This window comes from Sphaerodactylus townsendi, linkage group LG03 (assembly GCF_021028975.2).
Source record: "Sphaerodactylus townsendi isolate TG3544 linkage group LG03, MPM_Stown_v2.3, whole genome shotgun sequence".
NCBI lineage: Eukaryota > Metazoa > Chordata > Lepidosauria > Squamata > Sphaerodactylidae > Sphaerodactylus > Sphaerodactylus townsendi.
Genome location: NC_059427.1, coordinates 122,188,749 through 122,203,129, shown reverse-complemented (window position 1 = coordinate 122,203,129; position 14,381 = coordinate 122,188,749). Strand labels below are relative to the sequence as shown.

At 61.9% G+C, this 14,381-nt stretch overlaps 1 protein-coding gene across 1 annotated transcript in view; it reads right to left on the bottom strand.

Moving 5' to 3' along the window:
* The window catches only part of GRIN2C (glutamate ionotropic receptor NMDA type subunit 2C), a 113,967-nt gene that overhangs the window by 15,537 nt on the left and 84,049 nt on the right, over positions 1-14,381 (bottom strand). Inside the window, 5 exon segments of the mRNA XM_048490440.1 lie at positions 1,067-1,227; positions 2,421-2,650; positions 12,881-12,929; positions 13,198-13,211; positions 13,434-13,464. Coding sequence (XP_048346397.1) covers positions 1,067-1,227; positions 2,421-2,650; positions 12,881-12,929; positions 13,198-13,211; positions 13,434-13,464 — 485 coding nt within the window.

Here is a 14,381-nt window from a genome sequence, read left to right as displayed (position 1 = left end):
TACATATGAATGAACAAAATTTGAACAGTTTGTTTTTATACTCTGCTGTTTCCTCTACCTTTAAGGAATCTCAAAGCATGTTACAGTTGCCTTCCCTTTGTGAGGTATGTGGGGCTCAGTAACTTCTAAGAGAACTGTGACTAAGGTGTGGAAACAATAGCATGGGGAGGGTTTTAGAAGCATCTATAGAACGAGCTTTGTGTGGTTAATGGGTCATAGAGATTTCATGTAAAGCAGCAACTAGTGTAGGGAGGGAAGGTGCATAATATAGCCCAATCACATCAAGTCTCAGAAGATAAGCAGCATTTGTACTTGGAATGAAGCCACCAAAGAAGACAATGCAAAGGAAGGCAGTGGCAAACCACCTCTGCTTAATCCCTTGCCTGGAAAACCCTTTTGCTGAAGTTGGCTGCAACTTGACGGCACTTTACACCCACATGTTGACACACAGGGGCTAGTTCCGTGGTGGTGAATCTATGGCACGCCAGATGTTCACAGACTATAATTCCCATCAGCCCCTGCCAGAATAGCCAATTGGCCATCCTGGCAGGGGCTGATGGGAATTGTAGTTCATGAACATCTGGAGTGCCATAGGTTCGCCACCACTGGGCTAGTCCAAACTTTTGTGACGGACCTAGTACATTTGGTAATGAAGGAGTGTGCACCTCACCAATTGTATATATGGTACCATGTGTGGCATGGCCCAGGTGAGATATACAGTTACATATAAGAACCAATGGCATTCTGATGCATGAGGGCAGGGGAGGGAGTGAAGACAGCCATTCAGTCTCCTCTGAGCCACAGAACAGCATCGTCAGAGAGAAACGGCAGCAGGGGGTGGGGAGAGCATCACCCACCACAGAGGAAAGATCTTCCATCTACAGAAATACATAGAAGCGGAAAGGGACAGGACATTACCACCACCCACCACCAATTTTGTTGTCCTTATTCAAAATTTGCTGTGGTTCCTTAAGAACTGAAAGTTCACTTTAGCCTATATCCTTTGAAGATGTATGACATGAAGATTTATGACATGACATTCTTAGACGGAACAGCAGATGCCTACCCCATCTTGAGACTGATCAGGGCATCCTCCACGGAGCGCTGGTTGTACTTTACCATGTGGGTATGCATGTCGTGGTAGTTGCTCCGAATATTCCGCTCCGTGCTGCCATTGGGAACTGTTCCAAACCGGAATGGGGGATACTGCTCTTGGGGTTTCTGGAACTGGAAAGGAAGCCACAAACAAAACATCTGTAATGCAACCCCCCAAAGAACCAGAATCCTCTAGTTGGGCGGGTTGGTTGGCTAAATGTGATGCATCCCTAGCATTTCAGCCTGATGTCGTTATTTTATTTATGTATTTGTATCCCACCTTTCCTCCCAGCTCAAGATGGCTTTTAAAATGTTTATTCACTTGCATTTCATTACACTGCATTGTCCACATTACAAAACTGTGTCAGGAGTCAACAAACAGTGAAGCCTGATGCATTCAAATAAAGAAAGCAAAGTTGCTGTATTGTCTCCAGCCTTCTAAAGGCTGCTAGAATCTTAGCATCCTGCGGATCCCAGAAAAATCTCTTGCACAAGGTAGGTACTGTGTTTCTCCGAAAATAAGACAGTGTCTTATATTAATTTTTGCTCCCAAAGATGCGCGATGTCTTATTTTCAGGGGATGTCTTATTTTTCCGCTCCACAGCTGCATGCTATGGTATTTCTGTTCAACAGGCATGTTTCCAAACAAAAACTTTGCTACGTCTTACTTTCGGGGAATGTTTTATATTTAGCACTTCACCTCTACTCCATCTTATTCTCAGGGGATGTCTTATTTTCGGAGAAACAGGGTATAACACAATGTTTTACCTTCTGCGGTCAATCTCACCTGACATCTAGCTATTACCTGAAGTCTGCAAACTGAATTCTGTGCCACAAGAACTCACCTGTTGCCAGTGGAATGACTCTTAATTTTCTCTTTCATTAGCTGAACGACATTTCTGTTTATTAAAGGGCCTACTTCCCATTGGTTTTTACCAGTTCCTGCCTACCATGTTGCATCTTAGAGGGCCCCCTCAGCCCCTATTAGTTGCTCTCCAATGAGCTGCACTAGAAAAGGAGAGAGGGGTTTGCTGGAAAGATCCAATCCTAGAATGGAGCTCTGTATTCATATTCATCATAATTTTTCTTACTCTAGCCTGATATGCTTATTGCAGGGGTGTCCAACTCTGGCGCTTCAGAGGTTCATGGACTACAATTCCCATCAGTCCCTGCTGGCATGGCCAATTGGCCATGCCAGCAGGGGCTGGTGGGAATTGTAGTCCATGAACCTCTGAAGCACCAGAGTTGGACCCCCTGGCTTATTGCATTACCACACTTAGCAAGCTCAGAATTATTACCCAGACCCTGCTGCAAGTCCTTCTTACCTTCTTATCACTCAGCCCAGAGACTGTGTCAATATATTGCTCCTGGATCATGAACGCTGCCAGATTGGCTGTATAACTGGCCAGGAAGATCACAGCAAAGAAGGCCCAGATGAGTACCATGATCTTACTGGTCGTGCCTTTGGGGTTTTCAATGGGCACTGAATTGTTGAAGACCAGGGCCCAGAGCAGCCAGACTGATTTGCCAATAGTGAAAGAAGGGCCTCCAGATTCTAAAAGGAAAAAGAGTTGGAGAGTCACATGACTTCTTCGCTAGGCATACTATGCTACTTCAATCTCAGATGCTGTCTTTACAATTGAGCGGCATATGTTTCATGAAAAAATGAAAAGTATTCTTTGCCAGTTTCACAGTTAAGTGAGTAGAGTGCCAGAAAGAAAGAAACATTCTTCTCTTGTCTATGGTGGAAATGAGGAAAGCTAAAAATAACAACGGAGAAACAGTTAATGATATACTTTACAATTAGATCTATTGCTATCCACTGTCATGTCTCTTAAACTCTAAAGGAAAGAGTTTGTTCTAGAGACAGAGTGAATTAGTTTCCTATTTGATAATTGATTGAGCTTTCTACAAGCTAAATATTGGAAATCAATCAAAATTCTAAATGTTAAGGAGTAATTTGATAAAGTATTGGACTATCCCTCCATGTCTAAAGTGGCTAATTATATTTGTGTGAAGGGGGAAAAATAAATGAACAAATTTGCTTGAAACTGCATGCATTTTATTAATTTTTGTAATGGTAATCAATAACATTCTGATGTAAACTGTTATTTTAATATTTTTAATTCAATTTGTAATTCAGTACATTATGAGCCTATGTGGTGATAATGTTAAGTTTTTACAGACTATAGAAAGGCAAAGAAGTTAAATACGCTAAACTGAGTCCAGGCTTCTAACAATACAGTCTGTTGAAATTGGTCTCTCCTTCAGCAGGTCCCAGCTTTTGCACAAACACACGAACTTACGTACATGCACTACACCATTGCTAAGCATCTAGAACCCTGCGGCATGAAGGGTGGAGCAAGAAGGGGAACTTGATGAATCCCACCTCCCACCCTTGCGTGAGCTTAGTTTGCACTGGAAACAGGTTCTTTTATAGTTTCTACATCAGGAATGCAATAATATATTTTTAAAAGCAAAGATAAAAAACAAAACAAAATCCCCTGAAACCCAGAATTGGGGGGAAAAATAGTAGTTCAAAAAATGAGACTTAAGTGCAGGGGGAAATGCAGCAGAGTACCAGCAAAACACATCCTGCCAGAGTCTTTACGGAGCTGGATGATGAATGCTAAAAATAGCCGTATATTTTTACTCTGGGTTCTTGGCTGCTCTTTCCTAGTAGTTACCAGTTTTCTCCTGACTTCCAGCATCCTTCCCCATATTTGATCCCTCCTCAGCAGCAAGCCGTCCAAGGTCGATAGTGAGATAATCAGAGAGCTCTCGGGGGTGGGGTGGGGGGGTAGACTGGTCCAAGGTGGCAGTGGGCAAGGAGGGATAAATGCTTGTCACTTCACAAGCTTTTTCATTACACATGTAAGGATGTATATATTTTAATGAGCTTTTGTTAAGGACAAGGATAATGTGGCTGTCCCAAGGCTGGCAGTTTCTCAAAGAGGCTGTGGGAAATCTTCTCTCCAGCTCACTATGATCTGGAAGCTGTGAGCAGGTGGAGCCATTTACAGAGTTTAGGGCAGCGGTGGCAAACCTTTGGCACTCCAGATATTATGGACTACAATTCCCATCAGCCCCTGCCAGCATGGTCAGTTGGCCATGCTGGCGGGGGGGGGGGGGGTGGGGGGGTGGTGGGGTGGGTGGGTGGTGGGGTGGGGGGGGGGCGGGCGGGGGGGGGTGTGGGGGGGGGGGTGGGGGGGGGGGGGGTGGGGGGGGGGGGGGGTGGGGGGGGGGGGGGGTGGGGGGGGGGGGTTGGGAATGGGGGGGGAGGGGGGAGGGGGGGGCGGGGGGTGGGGGGGGGGGGGGGTGGGGGGGGGGGGGGGTGGGGGGGGGGGGGGGTGGGGGGGGGGGGGGGTGGGGGGGGGGGGGGGTGGGGGGGGGGGGGGGTGGGGGGGGGGGGGGGTGGGGGGGGGGGGGGGTGGGGGGGGGGGGGGGTGGGGGGGGGGGGGGGTGGGGGGGGGGGGGGGTGGGGGGGGGGGGGGGTGGGGGGGGGGGGGGGTGGGGGGGGGGGGGGGTGGGGGGGGGGGGGGGTGGGGGGGGGGGGGGGTGGGGGGGGGGGGGGGTGGGGGGGGGGGGGGGTGGGGGGGGGGGGGGGTGGGGGGGGGGGGGGGTGGGGGGGGGGGGGGGTGGGGGGGGGGGGGGGTGGGGGGGGGGGGGGGTGGGGGGGGGGGGGGGTGGGGGGGGGGGGGGGTGGGGGGGGGGGGGGGTGGGGGGGGGGGGGGGTGGGGGGGGGGGGGGGTGGGGGGGGGGGGGGGTGGGGGGGGGGGGGGGTGGGGGGGGGGGGGGGTGGGGGGGGGGGGGGGTGGGGGGGGGGGGGGGTGGGGGGGGGGGGGGGTGGGGGGGGGGGGGGGTGGGGGGGGGGGGGGGTGGGGGGGGGGGGGGGTGGGGGGGGGGGGGGGTGGGGGGGGGGGGGGGTGGGGGGGGGGGGGGGTGGGGGGGGGGGGGGGTGGGGGGGGGGGGGGGTGGGGGGGGGGGGGGGTGGGGGGGGGGGGGGGTGGGGGGGGGGGGGGGTGGGGGGGGGGGGGGGTGGGGGGGGGGGGGGGTGGGGGGGGGGGGGGGTGGGGGGGGGGGGGGGTGGGGGGGGGGGGGGGTGGGGGGGGGGGGGGGTGGGGGGGGGGGGGGGTGGGGGGGGGGGGGGGTGGGGGGGGGGGGGGGTGGGGGGGGGGGGGGGTGGGGGGGGGGGGGGGTGGGGGGGGGGGGGGGTGGGGGGGGGGGGGGGTGGGGGGGGGGGGGGGTGGGGGGGGGGGGGGGTGGGGGGGGGGGGGGGTGGGGGGGGGGGGGGGTGGGGGGGGGGGGGGGTGGGGGGGGGGGGGGGTGGGGGGGGGGGGGGGTGGGGGGGGGGGGGGGTGGGGGGGGGGGGGGGTGGGGGGGGGGGGGGGTGGGGGGGGGGGGGGGTGGGGGGGGGGGGGGGTGGGGGGGGGGGGGGGTGGGGGGGGGGGGGGGTGGGGGGGGGGGGGGGTGGGGGGGGGGGGGGGTGGGGGGGGGGGGGGGTGGGGGGGGGGGGGGGTGGGGGGGGGGGGGGGTGGGGGGGGGGGGGGGTGGGGGGGGGGGGGGGTGGGGGGGGGGGGGGGTGGGGGGGGGGGGGGGTGGGGGGGGGGGGGGGTGGGGGGGGGGGGGGGTGGGGGGGGGGGGGGGTGGGGGGGGGGGGGGGTGGGGGGGGGGGGGGGTGGGGGGGGGGGGGGGTGGGGGGGGGGGGGGGTGGGGGGGGGGGGGGGTGGGGGGGGGGGGGGGTGGGGGGGGGGGGGGGTGGGGGGGGGGGGGGGTGGGGGGGGGGGGGGGTGGGGGGGGGGGGGGGTGGGGGGGGGGGGGGGTGGGGGGGGGGGGGGGTGGGGGGGGGGGGGGGTGGGGGGGGGGGGGGGTGGGGGGGGGGGGGGGTGGGGGGGGGGGGGGGTGGGGGGGGGGGGGGGTGGGGGGGGGGGGGGGTGGGGGGGGGGGGGGGTGGGGGGGGGGGGGGGTGGGGGGGGGGGGGGGTGGGGGGGGGGGGGGGTGGGGGGGGGGGGGGGTGGGGGGGGGGGGGGGTGGGGGGGGGGGGGGGTGGGGGGGGGGGGGGGTGGGGGGGGGGGGGGGTGGGGGGGGGGGGGGGTGGGGGGGGGGGGGGGTGGGGGGGGGGGGGGGTGGGGGGGGGGGGGGGTGGGGGGGGGGGGGGGTGGGGGGGGGGGGGGGTGGGGGGGGGGGGGGGTGGGGGGGGGGGGGGGTGGGGGGGGGGGGGGGTGGGGGGGGGGGGGGGTGGGGGGGGGGGGGGGTGGGGGGGGGGGGGGGTGGGGGGGGGGGGGGGTGGGGGGGGGGGGGGGTGGGGGGGGGGGGGGGTGGGGGGGGGGGGGGGTGGGGGGGGGGGGGGGTGGGGGGGGGGGGGGGTGGGGGGGGGGGGGGGTGGGGGGGGGGGGGGGTGGGGGGGGGGGGGGGTGGGGGGGGGGGGGGGTGGGGGGGGGGGGGGGTGGGGGGGGGGGGGGGTGGGGGGGGGGGGGGGTGGGGGGGGGGGGGGGTGGGGGGGGGGGGGGGTGGGGGGGGGGGGGGGTGGGGGGGGGGGGGGGTGGGGGGGGGGGGGGGTGGGGGGGGGGGGGGGTGGGGGGGGGGGGGGGTGGGGGGGGGGGGGGGTGGGGGGGGGGGGGGGTGGGGGGGGGGGGGGGTGGGGGGGGGGGGGGGTGGGGGGGGGGGGGGGTGGGGGGGGGGGGGGGTGGGGGGGGGGGGGGGTGGGGGGGGGGGGGGGTGGGGGGGGGGGGGGGTGGGGGGGGGGGGGGGTGGGGGGGGGGGGGGGTGGGGGGGGGGGGGGGTGGGGGGGGGGGGGGGTGGGGGGGGGGGGGGGTGGGGGGGGGGGGGGGTGGGGGGGGGGGGGGGTGGGGGGGGGGGGGGGTGGGGGGGGGGGGGGGTGGGGGGGGGGGGGGGTGGGGGGGGGGGGGGGTGGGGGGGGGGGGGGGTGGGGGGGGGGGGGGGTGGGGGGGGGGGGGGGTGGGGGGGGGGGGGGGTGGGGGGGGGGGGGGGTGGGGGGGGGGGGGGGTGGGGGGGGGGGGGGGTGGGGGGGGGGGGGGGTGGGGGGGGGGGGGGGTGGGGGGGGGGGGGGGTGGGGGGGGGGGGGGGTGGGGGGGGGGGGGGGTGGGGGGGGGGGGGGGTGGGGGGGGGGGGGGGTGGGGGGGGGGGGGGGTGGGGGGGGGGGGGGGTGGGGGGGGGGGGGGGTGGGGGGGGGGGGGGGTGGGGGGGGGGGGGGGTGGGGGGGGGGGGGGGTGGGGGGGGGGGGGGGTGGGGGGGGGGGGGGGTGGGGGGGGGGGGGGGTGGGGGGGGGGGGGGGTGGGGGGGGGGGGGGGTGGGGGGGGGGGGGGGTGGGGGGGGGGGGGGGTGGGGGGGGGGGGGGGTGGGGGGGGGGGGGGGTGGGGGGGGGGGGGGGTGGGGGGGGGGGGGGGTGGGGGGGGGGGGGGGTGGGGGGGGGGGGGGGTGGGGGGGGGGGGGGGTGGGGGGGGGGGGGGGTGGGGGGGGGGGGGGGTGGGGGGGGGGGGGGGTGGGGGGGGGGGGGGGTGGGGGGGGGGGGGGGTGGGGGGGGGGGGGGGTGGGGGGGGGGGGGGGTGGGGGGGGGGGGGGGTGGGGGGGGGGGGGGGTGGGGGGGGGGGGGGGTGGGGGGGGGGGGGGGTGGGGGGGGGGGGGGGTGGGGGGGGGGGGGGGTGGGGGGGGGGGGGGGTGGGGGGGGGGGGGGGTGGGGGGGGGGGGGGGTGGGGGGGGGGGGGGGTGGGGGGGGGGGGGGGTGGGGGGGGGGGGGGGTGGGGGGGGGGGGGGGTGGGGGGGGGGGGGGGTGGGGGGGGGGGGGGGTGGGGGGGGGGGGGGGTGGGGGGGGGGGGGGGTGGGGGGGGGGGGGGGTGGGGGGGGGGGGGGGTGGGGGGGGGGGGGGGTGGGGGGGGGGGGGGGTGGGGGGGGGGGGGGGTGGGGGGGGGGGGGGGTGGGGGGGGGGGGGGGTGGGGGGGGGGGGGGGTGGGGGGGGGGGGGGGTGGGGGGGGGGGGGGGTGGGGGGGGGGGGGGGTGGGGGGGGGGGGGGGTGGGGGGGGGGGGGGGTGGGGGGGGGGGGGGGTGGGGGGGGGGGGGGGTGGGGGGGGGGGGGGGTGGGGGGGGGGGGGGGTGGGGGGGGGGGGGGGTGGGGGGGGGGGGGGGTGGGGGGGGGGGGGGGTGGGGGGGGGGGGGGGTGGGGGGGGGGGGGGGTGGGGGGGGGGGGGGGTGGGGGGGGGGGGGGGTGGGGGGGGGGGGGGGTGGGGGGGGGGGGGGGTGGGGGGGGGGGGGGGTGGGGGGGGGGGGGGGTGGGGGGGGGGGGGGGTGGGGGGGGGGGGGGGTGGGGGGGGGGGGGGGTGGGGGGGGGGGGGGGTGGGGGGGGGGGGGGGTGGGGGGGGGGGGGGGTGGGGGGGGGGGGGGGTGGGGGGGGGGGGGGGTGGGGGGGGGGGGGGGTGGGGGGGGGGGGGGGTGGGGGGGGGGGGGGGTGGGGGGGGGGGGGGGTGGGGGGGGGGGGGGGTGGGGGGGGGGGGGGGTGGGGGGGGGGGGGGGTGGGGGGGGGGGGGGGTGGGGGGGGGGGGGGGTGGGGGGGGGGGGGGGTGGGGGGGGGGGGGGGTGGGGGGGGGGGGGGGTGGGGGGGGGGGGGGGTGGGGGGGGGGGGGGGTGGGGGGGGGGGGGGGTGGGGGGGGGGGGGGGTGGGGGGGGGGGGGGGTGGGGGGGGGGGGGGGTGGGGGGGGGGGGGGGTGGGGGGGGGGGGGGGTGGGGGGGGGGGGGGGTGGGGGGGGGGGGGGGTGGGGGGGGGGGGGGGTGGGGGGGGGGGGGGGTGGGGGGGGGGGGGGGTGGGGGGGGGGGGGGGTGGGGGGGGGGGGGGGTGGGGGGGGGGGGGGGTGGGGGGGGGGGGGGGTGGGGGGGGGGGGGGGTGGGGGGGGGGGGGGGTGGGGGGGGGGGGGGGTGGGGGGGGGGGGGGGTGGGGGGGGGGGGGGGTGGGGGGGGGGGGGGGTGGGGGGGGGGGGGGGTGGGGGGGGGGGGGGGTGGGGGGGGGGGGGGGTGGGGGGGGGGGGGGGTGGGGGGGGGGGGGGGTGGGGGGGGGGGGGGGTGGGGGGGGGGGGGGGTGGGGGGGGGGGGGGGTGGGGGGGGGGGGGGACTGCGGCTCTCCAGATGTTCAGGAACTACAATTCCCATCAGCCTTTGTCAGCATGGCCAATTGGCCATGCTGGTAGGGGCTGATGGGAATTGTAGTTCCTGAACATCTGGAGAGCCGCAGGTTCCCTACCCCTGCTCTAAGTTGAAAGAGTCTGTTAAACAGAACAGAATCCTTAAAGGGGAATATCCAGATTACAAATTCAGCATAAAGTTTCAACTGCAAGAAGCGATATAGTGGCACACACACTTTAGCTCTAACCTGAATGTACCATGAAAGCGTAAGTCTTGTTTAGAATAATTTGTATATCTGCTACTGAGTTGGGACCTTTTCTACAAAATTAAAAAAGAGAAAATAGAAGATAGATTTATTATAAAAAAGGAGAGACATTCTCAGTGAAATCCTGAAAGGGGGCGCCAAAGAGCTCTGGAAGCCCCAGCACCAATGTAGATGCCACTTCATGCTGACATAAGTGGCATCTATGCCAGGGAAGGGGCACTTATGCTGGTACCAGAGAGATGTGTGGCTACCAGTGGCGTATTTGCCTAGGGACATGGGGTACCCATGTCCCCAGGCGCCCCCTAGTGGAGGGCACAAAGATTTCAGGTTTGTTTGTGTGTTTTTAATGTTTTTTAGTGTTTTTTTCAGTTTTTGGCCTGGGGGGGTGCAGTTTTTAGGCTAGCAGCACCAAAATTTCAGGGATTCTTCAGGAGACCTTCCTGATGATACCACCCAAGTTAGGTGAGGTTTGGTTCAGGGGGTCCAAAATTATGGACTCCCAAAAGGGATGCCCCATCCCCCATTGTTTCCAATGGGAGCTAATAGGGGCTACACCTTTGAGGGTCCATACCTTTGGACCCCCTGAACCAAATTTCACCAAACTGAGTGGTATCATCAGGAAAGTCTCCTAAAGATACCTTGAAATGTTGTTGCTGCTACCTTAACAATTGCACCCCTGATAGCAGGCACACTCCAAATTTCCCCAGATTCTCTTTTTAAATCTACCCCCTTCAGCATGGACTTATAAGGAGAATGTGAGGTCCACAGTTTAAACATTGAAAGTGATGCCGTTTCAAAGTGGTGGAGAATCCACCCCAAAACAGATTCACTTTCAATGCAGTTTTAACTGGGGACCTCACATTTTCCCTTTAAGGTGGATTTAAAAGAAGAATCTGGACTCCCTAGTTTAAACACCATTGAAAGTGATCCTGTTTGGGGTGGATTCCTCTGGAGGTGTTTTGTGAGAGATGATGCTGACATTTGTTTGGTAAATGTTTTGCTGGGGGTGATTTGTGAGAGATTTACATGCTTAATACCCACTTGCACTGGCTTGAAGCCGTTTCTCAGGCTAACAACCTACCTCCTAGAGTTGGTGTGAGGACAAAATTAGGAAAGAGAGTTGACGGGGAGAGAGCCATGTATGTTTTGCTAGGGGTGGGAGGTGTTTTGTGAGCTGGTACAAAAAATCATTGTTTGGTCGTGGAGGGGGAGAGTGGCCACCCATACGGGGGGGGGCCCTCAGGTTTTGACCCCGGGCTCCAGTTTGCCTAGATATGCCTCTGGTGGCTACGTAATGTCAGGGCACCAAGGCAGCAGTAGCACCAGTGCTCCTCTGGCACAGGAGCCAGGGCCAATGGGGGTATTACTGGGGGTGGAGCTGATTGGACAGCTTCCTGAGCTGTTTCAACCTGGGAATACCTCCTTTCACCACCAGGCACTTACACTTAAGGCAGTTGCACAGAGTGCTTGCAGTGTGGTTGGAGATGTTTCCCTCTTTTCTAGCTTGCTATGGCACTGAAAACCTCTTTGGAGGCAAAATGGCTTTGCCTCGGCTGCACTGTCCCCAGCCACACCGGCTGTCTGAACTGGGCTGTCACTCACCCAAAAGCTACTCCACTGAGAAACATTTAATGTGCGGAGGTGGCAGAAGGGGAATAGGCATGCGCCCCCCATGCAAGACTGTCAGTAAAATATATCAGTCAAGGAACTACGGGGGAAATGTTTTCAGAAGCATTCAGGTAACCGAAGTGATATTTAAAGCCGTAAATGTGAACAAGTCCTGAGTCACAGTGGTAGTTTTCAAGAAACGTACACCTCAAAGCTACTTGTCTCCCCTCATCATGAGACTGATAATGGAAAAATTAATACCGAATCAAGCAACTTGTCAAATGTGTTACACGCACTTAAGTATACAAATAAAAAGGTATTTTGCCAGGTTGAGACAAACATGAAACACCACTGCTGTGACCAAATGCTTGAATACACATTCCCTTGCTTCATGCTGCACTTTCAAGAGCAACAAAAGAAAATCCATGGTAATAAACGTTACAAGATCATGTTGAAGTTATTTTCCAAATTTCAGCTAATGGTTATTCAAACTGCACCCATGACTGCAAAGGGCTGTTTGCACTGGGAGCCATGGAAGCAGAGGTGGGATCCAACCAGGTCTCACCACTTCTCTAGAAGTGGTTACTAATTTTTTCTGAGTGCTGAGAAGGGGTTACTAACGCAACCTCCCTGCCCATTAGGGACTGGAGGTGCGGGTGTGCGGTGGTGCCACTGTTTGAATCCCACCACCATCAGAACCTGCTATTAAAATTTTTGGATCCCACCGCTGCATGGAAGTCATTCCCATCTAAGCCCATTATAGGGAAAAAGAGCTGGGCTGCTCCCCAGGGATTTCCTGTTGTGGGCCTTTAAAACTATCTAGGTGGAAGATGCTGGAACTTCAGATTCTCCCCCTTATTCCTTCCTTGTCTGCCTCAGGCATGCATGCAGCAATGGGGAAACAGAAATTGATAGAAGGCGGGGACTGAGTGGGTCAAACCATTTGTTGGCAGGGGAAAGGGATAAAAACCACAGCGGCTGCATCTCCCCCCAAGCAGTCATTTGAGAGGCCTGGTGAGGGAGAATACATGCTGCATGGCTTACCCTGGGCCTTCTAGAACTAGTCCCAGTGGCTTTGTGGGCAGGGCTGAGAGAGGCTGCTCACAGTACTTCAAAGACTTGAATGTGCTGAGATACCAAATATCATCCACTATGTAAGAGCCTTGGGTGCACGATCAAAACGGGATGAGAGCCAGGTTATTACTAAGAGATATACATAATAATAGAGAGACGCAAACAGAGAGAGAGAGTTTGTATCCAAACAGTTGTCAAATGATAGCAGTAGATAGAGAGAGAGGAAGACAGAGGAAGGGAGGGAGGGAGGTTCAGCATTAAAGGGCAGGCTGAAGGATGGGATTAATTCAGGCCCTCAAAATACAGCAACCAAGGCCCATTTGTCAGCTTGTCCTTCCCTGTCAGGGAGGACAGAAACTTTATCTGATGCCATCAGATGCATTTCATTAGAATGTTGAGACAAGATGAGAGGAAGACAGCAAAGGGAGTGAAATCTGACCAGAAAAAGACGAGTCCCCACTTTCCGCTGGGCTCAGTTTTACCTTCTCGCACCAACAATACAAATTGCTTTAGACTGGCAGAGGAGAGCTGTCCTCTTCATTTGTTTAGGTTCCCCACATTAAATATTCATGGAGCACTATCACATTGAGAGACTGAGAAATTTCCACTGATTCCAGCAGACTTTATAGGCTCAGGGATGCCCGTTCAAGCTAAAGAACGGCAGGCCAAGTTGCAGGCAGCTATTATGTTCTATGAGGTGTCTGGAACATGGAAGGGCCCCTCTTTTGGGAGATCTACTATTCCCCAGTTCAGAGAACTCTCTCCCTTTGTACTTACCTGAGCGGACTGTTTAAAAATTTCTGATCCTTTCCTTCTGCTGAAAGGTTACTTATAAGTTTTTGAAAAGGTTTCTGGCACAACAGTGTACATAGGCATTTAAAAGAAAGTACAGTTGTGCACATATACATACTTCTATACCAAGTAACATCCTACCACTGCCCATGTTAATTATCCTAGCTGTGGACTTCCAAGGGACTCAGCTCAGATCCACAAAATGCAAACAGGAGCGCTTATACATTAGACACATACTCGCTGATAACTACTGGCTTTCCCAACTTCTGGTGTCTTGGCTTTTGAGCTGTGTATCATGCTGAGGTAACTATTAAGGCTTTGGTTAATGATCTTCACTTTGAGATCAATGTATGTAATTGTTACTGTGTGTTTAAGAAGATATATATGTATCTTACACATTTGTTTATAGGACCCAAGTTAAAAATGTATGGGAAGGGGTCATGGCTCAGTGGTAGAATATTTACCTGACATGCAGAAATCCCAGTTTTAATCCCTAGCATCTCCCATTAAAAGAACCAGGAAATAGATGATATGAAAGACATCAGCCTGAGATGCTGGACAGCCACTGACTTTGATGGAGCAGTGGTCTGATTCAGTATATCATGTGTTCAATCCACGTATCTATGAATGTGACCCACTTTCCATTATGAGCCCAAAATCACATTAAATCATCTGAGAGTGAGAAGGAAAATCCTCATTCCACCACCTCTCATTCCTGTGCTAAAGAGCAGCTGCAATTGACTGCAGCGACCATTGCTGGTGGGGAAGGGACAGCCTCCGTGATGCTGCCTCCTTCCCCAGCGGCTTTGTAGTGCATGAAGCACGGGCCGCGCAGGCCGCAGGGCGCCAAGCAATGACGCAAGGCGCCCTAACGTCGCTGGGGGGAGGTGAGGCCGGGCGGCCTATTTAAGCCGGGCCCAGGCCTTCTCACCTCCCCATTTGCCGGAGCAGCGTGTTTCCCACCCACCTCTCCCTGTTTTGGTCTGTGTTAATGCATGCGCATTATTGTTACTGGGTTGGTGGTTTGCGCATGAGGGACTGATCTTTAGCTGGGGGGCAGCAGGCAAAATACCCGCTTTAGTGGAACCTCCTCAGGAGGTTTGGGGTGGAGCAAGCCAAGGGGTCACCTGCCCAGCCGTGGGCTCAGATGGCTTGCGCCCCTAGCAGCAAAGAGTCTTCAGGAAGTGGCGACTGCCGATCTGGAATCTCACAGCTGCTCCAGTGCGTGTGATAATTTTTCATTGGCAGGCATGCTGAGAAAAATTTAGGTGTCTGGGGGACAGCACTTGTGCTGCCCAGTACACAGACCAGAAGATCAGACCCCCATGCTGCGCCTAACGCTTTTGTTTACCTTGAACCAATTTTGTTAATAAAATGTTTTTTACCACACACAAATGTTTGTTGTATTTATAATTTC